The sequence below is a fragment of the Barbus barbus genome (genome assembly GCF_936440315.1).
Source record: "Barbus barbus genome assembly, chromosome: 22".
NCBI classification, from domain to species: domain Eukaryota; kingdom Metazoa; phylum Chordata; class Actinopteri; order Cypriniformes; family Cyprinidae; genus Barbus; species Barbus barbus.
Window position 1 is genome coordinate 8,033,497 of NC_136750.1, and position 17,762 is coordinate 8,051,258.

Sequence of the window (17,762 nt, forward strand, 5' to 3'; positions counted from 1 at the left end):
AACTGATCCTTGTCGTCAATAGCATGTAAACACTGTGACTGTTAACAGAGTCGTGCAGATCTGCTTTTACAGTGTTTTGCAGCACTGACTATCAGAGGATGATAATTTGTTGGTCATTTGAGAAAGAGGGGACAGATATATCCTCAGGTCCACAGTATGAGAGAAAAACAGCCAAGAGTGTGAAGCAAATGTGTGACAGGGATACAGAGGGATCACAATGTGTTCAGTGACAGGACAGGTTTAGAGGTCTATATTTACCAAAAAAAACTCATAAGCCTCCATTGAATCTCAGGACAGAAAAAATACTGGTCAATCTCTGCGTAGCTTGTGTGGACTTTTGATGACTGGCCCATTTACACAAGATGCAGGTTATTGCGGTCTATAAAAAGATATTAGATAAAAACCATGCTAATATCATGATACTATGTCCATGGTATTTATTATTTTCTGAAGAGAATTTTGCTGTAAACATTTCTGCTGGAATTCAGATATGAAATGCTCAGCCACAAGATTTTTCCGTCTTTATCTGAGATAAAAGCTTATTGATTGATGAAATCATATATTAATGTTACCACAATTAAATAGAATGCTGCTGTAAAGTAAGAGCAAATTAATTGTAACAGCACTTATGTAATGTATTCCAATATGGGTCACCAATCATCAGAGAAATCAAGTGTGAAAAAACAATATGTTACAAGCTGTTACACAACTTGCCTTTGCATGCATTTGTCCTTGCCATCGTGCAAAGATAACACATAATTCCACTTAGCATGCACCCCAGCCCATGAGAAAAAAAACAACTGTCCCATCTACTTCAGTTGTCCAGAGTGGCTTTGGGCTTAGAGACATAATTAATAGAAGTAAACTATGAGCCTGTTATTATCTAATCCAGCACATCAAGGCAATGTTTTGAACTCACAAGAGCTCATCACAGATGAATTTCAGGATGCCTCAAAGACAACCTCACACTTTCTCTTAATATGCTCCCCCCCATCTGCTTCACGCCAGCTTATTTCAAATGAGAGCAACAGAGGCGCAGCAGACGGTGGAAAATCTCATCGTAAACCAAAGATGTTTTCCAAGAAGCGCTCACTGAGCTGAAAAATGAACATTAAACTGATTCTCTGCACAGCTTTTCAAAATACTGCTTTTTTAAAATGCAGATGACATGTTCAGACCGTAATGAAGGGTTTGCCATGTTTTTCAGGTTAATAAAAGGTTGAGAGCTTTTAAGGACCCCTGAAAACCAATTTGAAAAGTGTTTTGTGTTAAATCCATGTCTGTTAGATTTAATATCATCTATATGTTTATGTAGTCCTAAAAGTGAACAAACAGACTTTTAGCAGATATATGCATGCCAAAATTCCAGTCTTTTTCCAAAATGGACCACAAATATTGATTATCTTGTTTGGTTGTATATAACTTTTTGACCACCAAATCCTATCTAGAATGACAATGTCCCTTCCACGAATACATCTTCCATTTAAATAGAAAGAGTAAGTAACAAATAATAGTTCAGACTGTGATATAAGGTCTGAAAAAGCCAATTTCTTTTTTATTTGGAAATACATAGCCAAAAGGAGGAAAACTGAACTCATAAAAACATTTCTTGGGGTTTTTAAATGCATTAATGTATTGCGTTGTGGTTATCTTAAACCCCACCACAGTTGTTTTTTTTTTTTTTATTAAAATTCTGGCCAATACCAATAAGTTAAATACACATTTAAAATCTACACCAATAACTTAAAAGCTACATGTGAATTTAAGCATCACTCTCCAGTATGAAAATGTATATTCATTATGAGATTTGCTAAGACTACATTTAACAGTGTCATTAAATTATTAGTGCTTTTAAAGATTAAATGAGCATTAGATTATGGCAAATGTCATAATCTAAACTAAAAATAAAAGAAATTAGCACGTGCGATTATATATACATGACTGGCTGATGACCAATGCATATCTCACGCATACATCCATTCCCTATAAAAAGTGAATGACAAAGAATATGGCTGGGTTTTTCCAACCACCTTATAATATTATACTCTTCATGACATGTGTTATGATTCATACTATGAGGCATCATGATATCATAATTGGACTGCAGCAAATAAACAAAAGTGACCCAGCATATCCAACAGAGATTGAGTTTGAGTAATCAGTCTTTTTTAGATTTTATGTTTTTTTTTTGTTTTGTTATGTTATAATCATTATTATACTCTTATACCTTTTGGTCTTTAATATTTAGATTTTTTTATTTTTTTGCTTTATTTTTGTTTTCATTTAAATGTTAAGTTTTGATATTTTGTATGCATTTGTCATTTTTATTTAAATTTCTTAATTTTTTTATAACGTTTTAGCTTTTAATTTTTGATTGCTTCTATTGTTCTCATTTGTAAGTCGCTTTGGATAAAAGCATCTGCTAAATGACTAAATAATAATAACAAATGTTTGTTTAAGAAAACCTGCGTCTTCATTATGTACACTGTGAATCTAGACATAAATAAAAATAAGTGAATTCTTGGATCTAATATACTGATACAATATAGTGTTAAAAAGAATCAAAGTATATGATCATATCAGCACTGCTAGACAGTGCTCATGACAGAACTCAGAAATGCAAACAAGATGCCATTGCAAATGCAAATGAGATTCCACTTGTTTTATTTGCATAGCTACTCTTCTATCCATACAGGACCAACAAGCCGAGTTATTAGCTCACTCGAGGTGCTCAGGTGTGGTCGGGTTGTGTTTACGTATACAGCTTGTACACATTCCAATAATAGAAATGCCCACAGTGAGTGTTTACACCAACAGAGAGAAAAGCTACAGGTCCAGATGGCCCCCTCTCTTCACGCTGGGTCTTCTGTGTGTGCAGCTATTTGAGTTAGAGCACTGGTCTAGAAACAGTTTTGACTTTCCTGAACCTGCCCTTCATGCGGTCAGAGTGAGCTGAACCGAGCCATAGTGGTCGTCACTAAAGATCACAGCCACACAGGAACTGATATCATCGCGCCTGACTGCCCCCCAGCTGAAAGAGCAAATGGTCATGTGAGAGAGAGTTTACATAAGTCTGCTGACTGTTTCCACACTGCAAAGACTGATACTGTGGAGAACAGCAGAAATATGCCTCACTTGGATCAATCTCACAAAATTGACTGTAAAGCAACGCAAAAAAAAAAAATCATTTATTGTACTGCCACTAATTTAGATATTAATATTGCACAGACTGCAACAGTCAGGTCCTTGGGAATAAAAATTATATTCATTATCTCCACAGGTTAATTTTTTATTAACAATCATTTTTAACTTAAACCTTTAAAGAGATGTGTGTAGTGAGCACCAAGGTTGTAAAATTGATGGTATATGCTTTTGTTGAAGTCATGAGTTCACATTATTTCAACTTATATTTTAAAGAATCATGTTTAACTGCAGTATTTGTGTTGAAAAACTACATTACCCAGGATGCAGTGAGGTAAATTCCAACAATCAGAGTTATGGTGAGCAAATTGCACTAAAAGACCTTGGCAGGGAATGCCTACTCTCTTGCACCATGAATTATGTAAATCAATTTGGCCTTGATACGCTTTTAAAATAACTAATGTCTGTGTGTGTGTGTGTGTGTGTATAAATATATATATATATATATATATATATATATATATATATATATATATACACATGGCCAAAATTATCGGCACCCTTGGTAAATATGATCAAAGGCGGCTGTGAAAATTAATCTGCATAGTTAATCCTTGATCTTTTATTTAAAAAATAAAAATAAAAATCACAAAACTCTAACCTTTCATTGGATAATAAGAATTTAAAATGGGGGGAAATATTGTGTTATATTATGTAATGTTATGAAATAAATGTTTTTTCTCAAATACACGTTGGACACAATTATTGGCACCCCTATATCTCTGAAGTATATTCCCATTCATATTCACAATTTTCCCCTTAATCATCCATCACAATGAGAAAAACCAAATAATATACTTCTGATGTGCAGCAAAAGATAACTGAGCTTCACAAATTAGTGAAGCGGCTTTAAGAAAAGAGCAAGAGCAGTGAAAATTCCCATTTCCACCATCAGGGCAATAAATAAGCATTTCCAATCAACATAAATTATGAATCTGCCTGGAAGAGGACGTGTGTCTATATCATCCTAATGCACGGTGAGGAGGAGAATTTGAGTGGCTAAAGACTAAAGAAATTGCAGAAAATAGTCTCAGGATCAGAAAACCTTAAAAGAAAAATGGTCAAACAGCCCCTACATCACCAAATGTTGTTTTGGAGGGTTTCAAGAAAAATTCTCCTAGCGCATCCAAAAACAAACTCCAGCATATTCAGTTATCAGACAAGACTAGAACTTCAAATTGGACTGGCTTCTATGGTCAGATGAAACCAAAAATTTAGCTTTTTAGCAGCAAACACTCAAGATGGGTTTGGTGAACACAGATAAAAAGTACCCCATGTGTACAATGAAATATACGGCTGTATTTTTTATGTTGAGGGCCTATATTTCTGCTGGAGGTCCTGGACATTTTTGTTTATAGACACATGGCTTCGTGGATTCTATCAAATACCAACAGATAAAAAAAATCAATAAGTGACTGACTCTGTTAGAAATCTCATAATGGGCCATGTTAGGATCTTCCAACCGTACAATAATCCAAACATAAACCTCAAAAACAACACAAAAATGGGTCACTGAACACAAAACCAAGCTTCTGCTATGGCCATTCCAGTCCTCTGACCTGAACCCTGTAGAAAATGAGTGAGGTGAACTGAAGAGAAGAAGCACCAACATGGAGCTGGGAATCTGAAGGGTCTGGAGTGATTCTGGATGAAGGAATGGTCTCTGATCTCTTGTCAGGTGTTCTCTAACCTCATCAGGCATTATAGGAGAACATTTAGAGCTGTTAAACTGGCAAATGGGGGTTTCAAAAAGTATTGAATAAAAGGGTGCCGTTAATTGTGGCCAATGTGTATTAGAGAAAAACATTTAATAATGATATTTCTCCCATTTTAAATTCTTATTATCCCATGAAAGGTTAGATTTTTGTGAACTTTTTAAATAAAAGACCAAAAGGATTAACAATGCAGATTAATTTTCACAGCCTTCTTTGATCATTTTTACCAAGGGTGCCAATAGTTTTGGCCATGACTGTATGTATATATATATATATATATATATCCTGTCTCACGTATCTTGTCAGTGTCTGCACTTGCTTGGCCATTTGTTGTGGAAAATAAGGAAAGTGTGCTCAAGCACCAGCAGAAAACAGTGTAATCTCTTTGAGAGAAGCAGTCTTTATCAGCAGAAGTTAAAAGTAGCTCGTAAGTGTATTTACTTGTCTTATTAGTGTTTAGCGCAGTTGTCATTGCTAGGAAACGCTTGTTTTGTTTACTGTGTGGAGACGTGCTGATATCGCGTTTGGTGTCGTTCTGTCTTGTGAAGTCCTTGTCAGTGTCTGCGCTTTCTTGGCCATTTGTTGTGTAAAAATAAGGAAAGTGTGTTCAGCTAAATTCAGTTAGTATTTAGATGGGTATAAAAAAGCTTAGTTTAGCTGTCGTGTGAAGTCCTCCTCGTGTGATGACCGAAGAGTGTAAAGGCATTGACATTTTCCAAATAACATACGATGATGCTTCTTTTCTTTATGCAAAATATAATCTCTTTTTTTTTTCTTTTGATTTTTGGTTGGAATGTGACCTGGACAAGTTTTCTAGATTCTAGATTTGTTGTGAAGCCAAAGGATACAAACTTTTCAAACAATGCTACTGTTCTTATGAAGGATTTCAAAACTGGTTGGTGATAATCAAACATCTGGTAAGCCAAAACAGCAGCAAACTATCTGCAAACTAGCAACTATTAACACACCTAATTTCCCATTGCATAGGGTTTATACACGCATCCCTGCACCGCCCAGCTCTAGGGAACTGTGTCATAACCAACAGCTGTTCGACTTCAAGGCGAGACACTCCAAACTCTCCCAGCTGACTGCAGCAGGCCTGCTGCAACTGGTTATTCCAGAACTCTGACAACAATATAACATCATTTCTCCACAGAACATGTTTCCACGTGGCCTTCACAACCCCTGGATTAAACAAGCAGCTTTCCACCTCATGACATCATGGATATTTTTTTTTTTTATATCACACAAACACAGAGCAAAAAGAAATCTCAGGATGCTCATCTGAATAATTTATACCATAAAGCTCTTGTATGAGATGGAATGGATTTTTAATCACGGTTAAGATCCAGCATTATCTCTTTAAAAAAACCCGCCCAAGAAATTCTGTCACTCAGTTTCATGTTTTACAAAATCTGTTTGAGACTTTCCCAAAAAAATTAAAAACCGATGTGTTTCACAAAAGGAACAGTGATATGGATTGGAATTATGCTGTTGCAAGTTACAACATTTTGTGGGTCAGCTATGCCTTTAACAATCCAATCTAACTGATCAAAACAACCAAAGATTAGTGCTGAATCAATAATATTGAACAAAGATAAAAAAAAAAAATGCATTTGTTTACAGGTCAAACAAGTGATGTTTATTGGTGTCAGCTGCAGACGAATTGATTTTCAGCCGCAATAGAGTCCAAAGGAAGCCACATGATCCCGTTACATGTCTGAGTGTCACCCTTGTGCCAGAAACAAGAGAGAATCTCAGAATCCCTGCTCAAAAACAGCACCTTTAAAAAGAAAGCTCTTTAATGAGATATTCCAAATAATATGGAATACGTTTGGTGCATTGTTTTAAGTTCCAGTGTAAAGAGGAAAGAAAGCAAGAGAGTGCTAGTGGAAGTAAACAACCTGCTATTTCCATCAGTGGAACAGTATGTTCCAAATAACAATAGCACAGAAGGGATGTCATATCTACTCCATAACAGTCTTTCGGCAGTAATCAACTCTTACTCTAAGAACCAGACAGACAAAGAAGTCTCTAATTCATGAGAAGAAATCCAAATGAAGGAAATCACTCTGAAGGCACCTGAGGAATGCAACCAGCTCATTCCAATTTAAAGGGTTTTTTTTTTCTAACAAACTTGTGTTCCAACAAAAATATATCTGGCTAGTCAGGCCTCTTTGTTGGCTTTTGTAAATTGGCAGTGGCAGTAGGGCAAACCACAGTCACAGGGGCCAAATTACATCCAAACATGTCTTCAGCCTGTCCAAACATGGAAGCTAAGAAAAGTACAGCAGTTAGATGGTCCATCATCTAGACATAGTAGCTATCTTAAAATGTGCAGTTACTAAAAAGAAAAGTGTACCCTTTGAGGGCGGTATGTGATACATTTCTTACCTTTTTTTTAATCTGAAAGAAGAGGGACAAAGTGTTGACTTGCCCGGGGGAGGGAGTGAGAACAGGTAATGTCATGCAAATCTAGGCTGAATGCCTGGTCACTAGAGTAACGCTAGTCTTTTTCTCAGCTGTTCATTCCTGAGTACTTTCTTTCCAAAGAATGTATCAAATGAGTAACTGACAATGTTTTTGCTTTAACAGAACTACCCCCCCCCCCCCCCCCCCCCAAAAAAAAAAACCTGTTCCCAACAAAAACAAGACCATATCCAACTAAAACATATGTATCCAAACAAAACATATGTACACAACAAAAAACAAATCTGCACCCAAAACAAACCCAAATACTCAACAAAAAACAAATCTGCACCCAACACAAACCCAAACACTCGACAAAAAACAAATCTGTACCCAACATTAACCCAAATACTCGACAAAAAACAAATCTGCACTCAACATAAACCCAAATACTCAACAAAAAACAAATCTGTACCTAACATAAACCCAAATACTCAACAAAAAACAAATCTGTACCCAACATAAACCCAAATACTCAACAAAAAACAAATCTGCACCCAACACAAACCCAAACACTCGACAAAAAACAAATCTGTACTCAACATAAACCCAAATACTCGACAAAAAACAAATCTGCACCCAACATAAACCCAAATACTCGACAAAAAACAAATCTGTACTCAACATAAACCCAAATACTCAACAAAAAACAAATCTGCACCCAACATAAACCCAAATACTCAACAAAAAACCAATATGTACCTAACAAAACCCATACCCCAACAAAGAGACATACCCATACCCAACAAAAACAAATCCATATCCAACAAAACTAAATCTGTACCTCCCAAAAACATCAACACGTAACATAAATGAACGTGTATGTACTGTTGTGAATATAATAAGAGTGGGCAATTCTAAAGAGTGTGTATGTCAGCGGAAAAAAACACAAACACAACATTCAACACACACACAGCTGATCTAGGACGCTTTGTTCCCTTCAGAAAGCGACAACCAAAGCGACAAAAGACAGTGTTGCAATATATCATCTGAACATTATCAAAGCACATGCATGAAACAATGCATGACAACAACAACAACAACACCGATGGCATTCAAACACTCATATAACCACGCATTTTTCTTTCTTTATTTTACCTTTGTCAGGTTTCATGTTGGTCACAGACACCGTGATCCCCTCCAGGATGCCTGCGGTCCGTCTTCCGTCTTCAGATCTTTGTTTAGACTTTAGAACTCGTCCCTTAGACATCTATCTGGCATCAATGATCTATACGCGACTGTATGTTAAAGTCCAGCGGTCTGATGAACTAATCCATCAAAACACCGCCAGCGTTCAACCTAAATAAGCATGCAATGATCATCTCTCGTCTCGATCTAGCTAAATATCCCAAACCTCCGTGCCTGTCGCCTCATTGCCGATGCCAGACGACCTCCAGTGCCAACACACCAGTCTCTCAAGCGCCACAGATCTGCTCAAATTAAAGCCACATGAGACGCACCGGGATCCCCTGGATGACCATCATCACCAACCCTAAGATCAGACACTACCAAAGAACCACCAACACCATCATCTCCTGGAGAAACGTGATGAGTCTGACTTCAGCCGACAAGAAGTGTCTCATAGCTCTAAACCCCCTTTTCGACCACTGGATTATAAACCCTCCCCATAAAACACTGGCGACGGAAGGACTGAATTAGTTCAGCAAACTGACAACCCCCAAACCGAAGTGTTCGAGCTGTCTAAACGATTTCTCGGAGATTAAATGATCAGCAGGGACAAAGCTCATCTCTCTTTGCTTGTCAAAACAAATGCAGGAGGACAGCCTCTAAGTCATGTGTCCCAACAACAGCTCGTCCCGCCCCCAGGGTACACGTCACTTCCGCCCCGCGGCACTGGCTTGAACTCGTTACCGCAGCAACGCGTGAACTCAACCCACTTATCTTTATCGCGTCTATCGTGGCCCACTTTTGTTCATGTCTGAAATGTGTTTTAATGCTAAATGTGGCTATTCTGGATTAACCCGTAAAGCGTGAAATATAGAATAAAAGTCAGATAACTGAACCGTTATTGAAGTCAGTATTTAGCCATTCAAATGAGGACAATAGAAGCAATCAAAACCAACAAAATATACACACAAAATCAAAATAAAACCTATAGGCAGTATATAAAACGTTTGCATATGTTTTGATAGACTGCATTTTATGGCCAATGATATAGGCTAGTGAGAATACCCTTTCAAAAAAGTAAATTGAAGTGAAGTAAAGTATAATATCAATGCACTAGTAGTATACTTTTATGTATGCTTGGGACTAAAATACTGAAAAGTATAGCCTACTTGTACTACGTTACAGTAGTGCTTCTTGTAACTATACTGCTAGTGAACATTAATTTACTTGTTTTGGGCTTTTTACCTTTTAGTAGTAAAGATAGTAATACAAAAACTTTTTACTTTGTTTGCATAAAGTTTAAATGTATTTGCATAAATAAAAACTTACAGTTATAATATGTTTGAAATACTACTGTATTAATTGTTACTGCACGGTTTAAAGTATATACTGTGCAGCGTTTAACAAGATTTAAGATAGTGTCAGGTGCTTTGCATTGTGGTGTACAGTATTGTGTGACGTATGTTATATATAGTGCACGGCACGTTTTGGTGAATGTAAAAGGTCGTTTTGGGCATTTCATGCATACTAGTGAGGTGTATAATACCTATCCATCAGAATTCACATTCATCTGAATGGCAGTTGCTTGGTTGGCACATTAACATATGCACATTTAGCATAGCCACATTTGTTCCCACGTTTTGTTGAATAGCTTAAAATGCAAAACTAATAGCCTATGCACAAATGTAAATGATAAATGTTACATTTGCATAAAGAAAAACTTACAATTATACTTGGTATACTTTCTACATAAAGTACACTTGAAAATATAGTTGAACTTACTTAATGAAATGAATTTAAAGAAGTGCTGTCGAACGATTAATCGCGATTAATGCCATCCAAAATAAGCTTTTGTTTACATAATGTATGTGTTTGTACTGTGTGTGTGTATTCAGTATATATTTTGAAAATATTTACATGTATATAGTTATACTCATATAATTCATATTATATATAAATATATTTAATATATAAACATAACATATTTTTCAGAAATATATACATGCATGTGTATATAAATATAAATATACACAGCACACATACATATATTATGTAAAAAAATATATATATGTTGAATGCGATTAATCACGATTAATCATTTGACAACAAAGGCCTTTTTGTATGTGAAGCTATTTCACCAGCTTTATAGGCTTAAATAGGAAGTTAGTTGTATAAAGTTATCAATTAAAAGGTTCCTTTTTTGTCTTTTTTATTACTAAATAATTATATGAGATTCAATAATTATATAGAATTAACATTATATAAATTTCAATATAACATACATGCAGAGACCACTTTGAGAATATGATTTAGAATCTAAAATATGTAAAAATGTTGATTTCTTAAACCAGGAAAAAATATAAAATGATGAAATATTGATAAGATTCAGCATTGTTTTTAACTATAAGCAAATGTTTGACATTGGCCCTGTGATTTTCTTGCTTCCACTGAAGCATAAAGATGGATCTTTGGATCTTAAATCTTGGTGGACAACATGATCATCAAGTTTTGCCCAAGAAAATTCAATAGTTAATGCTCACTTTTAAACAATTTGTTGAACGCTCTAGTTTGTCTTTCCACTATTTAGTTAGTAATAATTAGTACTAGTGGAGTTAGACTCAAGTGAATATCAGCTGACTGTGATCATGTTTAATCTCTATTAAATTTCATCTCTCCCAGGGGTTCAGGCCTCATTACAAAACTCTCCACGGTCTTTTCCAGTTATTAGATAATAGCACGCAGGTCATGGGTGATTGATGGAATAGAGGTTTCTTGCATGAAATAAAAAATGAATGCTCAGAGGATCGAGCTGAGCTTCATTTTTTTTTTGAAGCACAAAACATATAAGGATATTTGAAGTCTTATGATTTACAAATTCTCTCTTGTGATTTAAGTTTTAAAAAATATTATCTTAGTAAGAGCCCACCAATCAAATATTGACATCTATCATAATTTTTCTTTGGATTTTTAGTCACAACTAACTATGTACAATGACAAACAGGAAGAGTACCAAGTGCATTTCAGCCAAAACATGTTGAGATCTAACCTGCTTAGCCAAATAAGGTCAGATTTGCAAAACCTCTTGTGATTGAAGTGTCTTTGCTTGACAGACGAGGCACAGGTTTAATATTAACAGTTGTACTTTGCCATCTAGTGGTCTTTATTTAGAATCACAGCTACTTTACAGTGTTGCCTGCTGTTTTTGTGTAAAACAGAAATGCATTTAATTGCTTTAGAGAATATAAAACCTTGTGTTCAGTGATTAATCAACTGATTGCCCATATAATTAACTCTGTGATTGTTGCAGCAAATAAACTGAAATCAAAAGTAACCAATGGACAACCGAACAAAACAAAACAAAAACAAACCTTTATTGAAAAATAATAACACACACACACACACACTGCAGACAAAATGTCAAACCAACTGTGACTTTAACATTTACTTAAACTTCATTCTTATTCGAACAGCAAAAATTAGAATTGATCATGAATCATCAATAATGTTATTGCATATTAAATATTTAACCACAAAACAGTATTTTTGGTCTTGTTTACCAATACAATATCTAAACATCTTATTAAAACAAGATACTTTTTTTTTTTTTTTTTACTTAGGAAGAAAAATAATTAGTAGAATAATTAGATTTCGACGGCTAGTTGTCTCCATGATATGTTTGTGTATCTGTACAATTTAAATCGTTTCTTGTTCATAATATACAGTAATTCTGTAGTTTTGCAATAAATCATGTTTCATGTTTTACCTATCCAGATTCATTTCTAATCTAAAGTATGATGCCACCAAGTGGTTCCTACAAACAAAGGATTTTAAATTTACCATATTCTACAAGGGGCAGTCATGGCCTAATGGGTAGAGAGTGGGTTTGAGTCACAGGTCCGGCAGGGATTGTAGGTGGGGGAGTGAATAACCAGAACTCTCTCCACCCTCAATACCACGACTGAGGTGAGACCCTTGAGCAAGGCACTGAACCCCCAACTGCTCCGGGTGCATGTTCACTACTGTGTGTACACTTGGATGGGTTAAATGCAGAGAACATATTCTGAGTATGGGTCACCATACTTGGCCACACACCACTTCCCCTTCTTTGTATTATTTCTGCAGTATGCTTATTTCTGCAGTATGCTTGCAGTCCATTGAGGTGTGTAATACCTAGGAAAACATTTATCTGAATGGCAGTTGCTTGGTTGGCACATAAACAAAATAGAATGTTTTGATTTCCTGATGACTTATAGCTACACTTGTTACCACATTTGGTTGAATATCATATAAAGGTTGAATAAAAGACAAGAAAGCCAAGAAGTCTGGTTGTGATGTGCTGGAAAACCCAACCTTTTTATTTTCTACATTTTTGTGACTACAGAAATGCTGAAACATTTTAACACTGAAAAAAGCATGGTGACATCATTACTTGCGTTTTTTTTTTTTTTTTTCGTTTTTTTCTTGTGTAGCAAACACAGAAGATGATATTGCACAGCATAGAGAACAGTAGCTAACAGGAAAGAAGAAAGAAAAGAAAAAAAAAAACAATTTGAAAGATCAGAATTGAAAATGAAAAGCATGGCGCATTACAACCTGAGAGTAATACCTACTGCATTCCTCCACTGAAACAGACACAGCATACAGAGAAAACAGGCCAAGAGAAAAGGAGAAGAAAAAGAAAAGTGAACCAGAACCAGCTTCATTCAAGATGCACTGTTCGAAATGGAAACAAGCACTACGTTTGTGAAAGAAAATGTCAGCAAGTTTATTTTTCAGTTTATCAAAACCTTCCTCCTTCTTTATAATAATCATTGCTGGAAGTAGTCCCTCTTGGACCTAGAAAAAAAATAAATATTAAAAAATGAAAAACATGATTTTGTTTTCCAGCTGATTGTCTTAGGCGCTCTCAGTATTATACGGCACACAGAGCCAAGCCTGTCTATCAAATAGGAACTCCTTTTCCACGACAACCAACTGGGATAGGAATTAATGATTAGAGCAATCCCAACATTCACATACATCGAGCTATCTAAGCTAGACACTACATTAGAGGGGTGGGTCGGGACGGAGCGTAGGGTTTGGGAAGAGAAGGGGAGAGAATTCTGATGCAGAAAGCTGCTGTGATGCTGTGGGCCAACACTTCTGGGTCTTTCACTGTGGTGTAGGAGGGATTCTGGGCAGAGAGGCTCTTGACTCTTGACAGTCTTTGCTTTCGTACAAAACAAATCCTAAATGCTTCACCTGGATCTTCTATCTGACATACCTTATGTGACATAGGAATCCCACGGCCAGCAAACTGAATGCAACAAATGAAACAACTCTGATTGTACAGCACAGAGAGACAAAAAGCTCTGCTGTCATGGGTCTTCTCTTTAAACCTGCTAAGGGACATCATTCTCCATCATTGTTGTCATGGTGTTTCCAAGCAGACACACAAAGCACCCAATCTGAGCCAATAATGTCTGAGACATTAGCAGCATCAAACAGAAAGGGAATCAGTTTGCTGAAATAATACAGGTTCAAACAATACTACGATTTTGAAGCGGGGGGTCCAGATTCAAAAGTTTGGCCCTATCCATGCACAAAGTCTGCTTAAAAGTAGCTGCACATTCTGACAAAACAACATATAAGTGTCAAAATTGTCTTCATATGATAGCATATGTTTTGCCAATAACCGATTTTTGGAGTAATTTAGAATCCATAGTCGTTAATCTGAACTATGGCAGACAGGAAGTGTTTAAGACTTGTTTGAAAGCAATTCAAAGAGCAATTCTGTTTGTTGCTGCTAATGGACCAGAAATGAAACCGTCACCATTAGACTCAGACATCCGCCCTCCCCATACATGCACACACCAATACCTGTTTTCTTTACAGATTTATTAGACTTTGCTCATTGTCAGTACACATGTTTGAAAACCAAAATTGACATATCAGATGGATCTAGGCAGCAGTGCCACGTCAATTAAAAACCAACCCAGCGACGTGGCCCCGCCCATGGCAGACCTGCTGCCCCGCCCACGCTCCACCCACTCAGTGTCCGACACAGCAAAGTGATTAGGACTTTTTAGCCCTCCGTCCCAAAAGCCACAGATTGTACTGTTTAGCAGTATATGCCCACATATTGAACTAAGCTCGTCTATATTGTCCCTCTATGCCTTCTATTGATTCATACCCGTGCAGACAGCAAAAGACCTCACGAACGCCAGTGCTTATGCAAAAATTACACACTACTTTCTTTTGTTCCCCCCTCCCTCCCGTCCCACTTTTTGGTTTGGTTAGAAAATCTTTGGATGTGCAGCAATACCCATTAAACAATGATTTGAAATACAAAGAACAAAATCATTCTGGACATTTAAATAACATAAAAAAGATCAAATAAAAACATCATACACTGCTTTTCTTCGCAGGTCTCTGTAGGACCGTTCAGATGTCTGGCAGTGTATTAGTACATGGGCCAAAGTGCCATCTAACATACAAACACAGAGGAATGGAAATTCATCTATATATCTAAACTTCAGACATAAGGCTGTAAAATAAAATGAATGTCCACTTTTTTGTTTTGTTTTTTGTTTGTTTTGTTTTTGTTTTGTTTTTTCCCAAAAAACCTACTATGTACAAATCTATAATTTCTACAAATACATAAATTAAAACATAGGTTAAGCGATACAAAAATGCAATTAAATAAACGGAAGTCACAACACAGTAGTAGAAGAAAGTGAACGAATAGACACAGAATCACAGCAGTTGGTTTTACCCTGTAAAAAAGAATAGTCAAACATCCTTAGAGTATCAGAATAACACAAGGCTTTAATAAAAAATAAGCTTCTTTTCCTTCCTGCAAGTTTCAGTCTGCTATCACAGAAACGCGCCTTTGGTGACCAAAACGGAGCACTTTAGCCAAAACCGTCAAAATAAATACTCATAAAGCTTTTTTCCCCGAAGTCACATCAACGATTACCAAACTAGTTCAGTTCTGCCTTAATCACATAAACTCTCTATACAACAGAACTGTGAAAATTTATTACTATGAGGTATTCAGATATTGGTAAAGACGTGCACGACCTAATCGGTGGACGCACCCACGGGCGACGTGGTGAGGGGTCGGGGCAAGCGGCAGATTTGGCAGGGTCTTTCAAAGGGAGGTGGCAGGAGCTTTGGTTTGTCAGCAAGAGTTGGAGAAAGCAAGAGAAATTCCTTTGGTATGTTTTCATTGCATGGTTGCACTGGCAAAAGCACCACGGTGAGAGAGAAGAAATATTCCATTTTTTTTCTTCATCAGTGGCCCTTCCACAGGCTGAGGTATTCCGAGAGTTAAAAGGTGGGTGTCGAGAGGTCAACGGCGGTTTAACACTTTGGTTCAAGCAAGGCACTCGTCCTGTGAGATTAACACATGTCTGCCGAGGGCGCTGTTACATGAGCACGGATGAGTGGTAGAGAGCATTAGAGCGAAGGAGAGGAGGAAAAAAGGGGGGAAGGAGTGGAAACACACCATCTATCCATCCACCTTATCATTCATTTAGGCCGTGCAAAGAGAACAAATCTTTGGTATTCTTTGGTATCATTACATTGATAGAAATCACGAATGGAAACGGACTGAGGTAGCATCTTTGGTTCACACTATAAATATCAGCAGGTCTTAACATGTTTTTTGTCATTTTTTTTTTCTTCTTTTCTACATGAGGAAGCAGTGCTCTTTTATATATGCTTCGATGTTGTAATAGTCGTAAATACCAAATATATTTTTAAAGCTAAAACACACCACAAGAGACAACAAGGCCAGATATCTTGTGAGTTTGAGTGAATCTATTATATGAAGTGAACGCATCACCCTGCTTCAGTCTCCATAATGCTTTCTTCCTAGTTGTGAAATGCATAGAATGCGCTCCCTCTCTCTTACTGGGGTATTGGGTTCGGGCCTGGATGGGGACTCTGCGGTGGTGTTGATGGTCGATGCCGTGAAAATGATGCATTAGACAATGAAATAGCCTTCTATCAAGAGCTTAATGGGAAATGAACCCAATGAATCTAATATGACAGCGCATGGCTTATGGGTTTGTGAAAGCATGCTGACAGCCACCAGTCAATCGAACATTTTTTTTCTGTACATTATCATTCTGAGGATGAGAAAGTTGGTCGTATGCAATGAAAGTTTGTAATGAAATGTCACAAAACAACCCGAATTCCCTCCTGCTTTCTCTAATGACAATTAACACGCATGTGCATTTGCCCCAGACAAAGCTAATAATGATAAATGAGAAGTCTCTTCACCCAGAAGTCTCTTCAGCCTCATTAAATGAGAGTCTGCGAAACTCATAAAAATAAGTTGTGTTTGACTGATGGATGTGGGTATGAAACAGTGACAGGTGCTGGTTTGTGTAAGTTTATCTTTGGTTTTCAGCAACTGACATTGCAATATTTCAAATACAGGTAAAAAAGGCAGGTTAAAGCCAGAAAAAAGCTCCCTGAAATAATCACAAGAAAGGACTGAGGCAGGAATGGGGTGAGGGCACAGCTGTGTCCTCACAGAGACATGTTTGGCTAGTGATTGAGTTTGTTTTAGGATACGGTAAATGGCTATAGAAACCACAGTCCATAATACATTTACTGAGTCACCTGATTAGGACAGTCACGGGGTCTTGTTAAGAGGAATAAATATAGTTTGGTTTAAACAAAAAAAAATACATGTGTTTCTTTGGTTCTACCATCTGTGATTGATAAGTAGTGAAGATGGCAAGTTCACATGTATTTTTTTAGGTTTCTATGTAACTTTTCCAACAATTAGGAAGAAAGCACTATCCTGAGGGTGACAGTCAGGCAACCTTTGTCAAGATTCTACACCACCTGATTATATTTGGCATCCCTGGCAACATCTGGGATGCCTATAGAGGTGAATGTGTGACGTTAGGCTTGTGTGTCAAGCCCCTCAGTTACGTCGCAACATCTGGAATCTGATATCAGAGTGAATAACAATCACTCCACTTTTGCGATAATGACCAATCATTGATGAGGAAAAGTCTTTGAAAGTAACCAATCACATGAGAAAGAAAGAAGCCAGTTAGGGGAGTGTGTTGAGATGAGGAACGGCCAGTGATTGGAGTGTAACTTCTTTTTTTTTTTTTTTTTTTTTTTTTGCAGAATGTCAGACATAAACGAAGAAAGTCCTAAATGGGGTTCAAAGCAGTCTTTGGTGTTTTTCTTTGGATATTATAAATATCGGTACTGTACAAGTTTTACGGTCAAACGCTGTCT

At 36.8% G+C, this 17,762-nt stretch overlaps 1 protein-coding gene across 1 annotated transcript in view; it reads right to left on the reverse strand.

Moving 5' to 3' along the window:
- The window catches only part of LOC306888722 (atos homolog protein A-like), a 35,182-nt gene extending 26,017 nt beyond the window's left edge, over nucleotides 1–9,165 (reverse strand). The window contains exon 1 of the mRNA XM_079447142.1: nucleotides 8,484–9,165. Within this exon, the coding sequence (XP_079303268.1) occupies nucleotides 8,484–8,595 (112 nt within the window). The 5' untranslated portion in view covers nucleotides 8,596–9,165. The remainder of the gene's footprint in view (nucleotides 1–8,483) is intronic.
- Nucleotides 9,166–17,762: the final 8,597 nt, after the last annotated feature.